The following is a 2,735-nucleotide window of genomic DNA, read 5'->3' on the forward strand; positions in this document are numbered from 1 at the left end:
CTTCAAACTCTTAACCTTTAGCAAAACCTTGAACTTTTAGTTTTGAATCTCGCTGTGTCTCTCGCGAGAAGTAAATCAAACTTGCTTTGTGTTGCGAGGCTCGTGATTGGCTGTTCGCCAGTGATGTCACACATTCATGTGCACGCGCTCCACAAACTCAGGATCAAAGCCCGAGTTGACAAAGAAAGTTGATGAACAGCATCATGGTACCAACAAAGCCAGATTGGAGAGGTTTGGTTTTGTCAACTCAAAACTAATCCTGTAACTCTGAAGTTGTTCAGCCACCATCATGGTACAGGCCCCTGCCCCTGGTTGGGGTCACAGAGTAAGTTGCCATGGTAACTGACTCTGAGTATAAGTTACTTCTCTTTCAGGAACGGGCTTGACCTGCTTTCTCAGGTTTGACAAACCTCCCATTCTGAAACAGAAAACCCTGAAGTTTCCCTCATTTTAGGCCCCAGGAGTCCTTTTAGAGTCTCGTTGGAGATTTACTAAAGACATATTGTAAGAGAAAATGCAGTTTTGTCAGTATCATACATTGCTGGTGAAGTGGTTATGAAACATATTTTTTCTGTTACTTGCCTGTTGAGGACACATTTATGTCTGTCTGCAGATAAAATCAGTAGATTAACATACACTTATTGCTTCATTTTCACCCGATAACCTCACACACCTTAAAGTATAGCAACAAATGACAGTAATCAGTTACAAAGTGTATTTTTCATTTTTTATTTTAAAAACTTCAAAGTAAATATACCAAGCCAAAAGCGTAAAAAAAAAAACCTTCAGCAAATGTGGGCAGCATGTTACTTAACACAGTGCACTGAATTACAGGATGTGGTTTCTGTGACACCTAGATGTCTGAGAAACAGGATGAGAATGTGCTACAAACGTTGTTTTCCCTTTTTTTGTACCATGTTAAACATGAGGTTTGTGAACATTAAGTGATGCTTTGCGAGACCTCTGTTCAAAGCTTCTGTATTTACAGCTGTGCAGAAGACACACTGCGTTCCTCCTCCATTAATGCAGATCCTTCAGGAGGGCGAGCAGAACTTTGACCAGGATCCTCCATTTCCACTTGTTCAGCTTCAGGTTGTTTGGTTCCTGCAGTTTGATGGCAACACCTCTTACATCCAATTATAAATAGGATAACAGAGATCACAAGCAGGAAGCCCAGTCCCACAAACTGAAGCGAAAAAGTGTTTTATATCATTTAAAGCATATGTCAAAATCTTTGGTACTTTTAACTTGATGAATCTCATCTTCATCCACATCAAACTTCCCATTAAGTCACTCACCTGAGAAGTATTTCGAAAGCCAAAAAATTCCATTTGCTTTTCAGTGACATTGTTAGAATTGATCAAAGGCTGACACCATGTAGTTGAAGCAGATATATCCGTCTTAACCGTCAGTCCTACCCAGGAGGTTTTGGCACAGGCGTAGTACTGTCCATCAAAGAACAGCAGCATGACCCAAACACCAGCTGGAATGATGCAGGTTAAAGTGGAGAGCAGACACTGTGTTTTGCATTGTGGGCTATGAATATAAAACATGAGTGCGCTGGAGAACAGAGCAGGAACTAAAAAATACGCGATAGAAAACACCAGGTTCATCACAGGTTTACAAGGACATGCAAAGTCCATCTCCACGAGCTTCTCAAGTCCCACCATTAAAAAGCCAATAATTGCATTTGAATAAAAAGGACTCTTCTTCAGTTGATTTTTCAAGCGTGCTGTCCATTCCTTGCTCATTGTCGGTGTTAAGGTCGAGAGGTGTGCAGACTAAAATGAAAGTGATTGCTGACTGAGTTTTGTGTCAGCATTCACACCTTTTACAACTTCATCTCTGAGACTCTTCTTGACAAGCTTCCTGTTATGGAGAGACTTTCTGAAAGTGTTTAAAGGCTGTGCACTATTCAATTTAATGGCAATATATAAATGAGAGGCATAATATTACAATTTGAGTGACTAGAGACTGTAATGGAAATTGTAACATGCTAAATGTTACACACAAGGCCCTGTTAAAGTCAATATCAAATACTTCTATTGATTGATGATTAAAATACATTTAAATTAATTAAACATAAGATTTAAGTTTTTCAACTGATTTTGAATTATGAATACTTGGAGAGATTATGAAAATGAAAATTATGTTGTCATTTACTCACCGTAATGTCATCCTAAACCTGCATGACTTTCTCTTCTAGTGAACACAAAAGAAGATATTTTGAGGAAAAACTGGTATGTTTTTTCACTGGACAATATATTTTATGTGTGTGTTCTGCAGAAGAAAGAAAGAAATGTAGCTTTGTAACAGCACAAGTTTAAGTAAATTATCACAGTACTTTTGGGGCTATATCCCTTTAAAATCATCATAACAATGCAGTTTTACTCACTGATAATCCAGAACAGATTTTTGGTCTGTGAAAGGAGTCTATGCATCTACAAGTGTCACGATCGGTGATACAGGAAAACCAACGGAGAGAGAACCAATTGCAGGTATGACATTTATTAAAGGGTAATCCAAAAGGGGTAAACAGTCCAGGCAGGGTCAAAACCAGAATATCCAATAAACATGAACAGACAAAACACAAGGCAGGATCAAGACTATGGATTAGCATAACACATAAGACAACGACTCCGTGACACATACTCAGACAGACCGGGTATAAATACACAGAAGGTAATGAGGGAACTGGAGACAGGTGGGGAATAATCAATTAACCCAAACAAGGA

At 38.8% G+C, this 2,735-nt stretch overlaps 1 protein-coding gene across 1 annotated transcript; it reads right to left on the bottom strand.

Moving 5' to 3' along the window:
• Positions 1-706: 706 nt before the first annotated feature.
• Positions 707-2,177, bottom strand: LOC113068283 (calcium homeostasis modulator protein 6-like). The gene is made up of 2 exons (XM_026240961.1): positions 1,299-2,177; positions 707-1,186 (listed from the first exon to the last, which is right to left on the bottom strand). The coding sequence occupies exons 1-2, from the start codon at positions 1,749-1,751 to the stop codon at positions 983-985; spliced, it is 657 nt and encodes a 218-aa protein (XP_026096746.1). The 5' UTR covers positions 1,752-2,177; the 3' UTR covers positions 707-982.
• Positions 2,178-2,735: the final 558 nt, after the last annotated feature.

Source organism: Carassius auratus, linkage group LG44F (genome assembly GCF_003368295.1).
Source record: "Carassius auratus strain Wakin linkage group LG44F, ASM336829v1, whole genome shotgun sequence".
In the NCBI taxonomy this organism is placed as follows: Eukaryota; Metazoa; Chordata; class Actinopteri; order Cypriniformes; family Cyprinidae; genus Carassius; species Carassius auratus.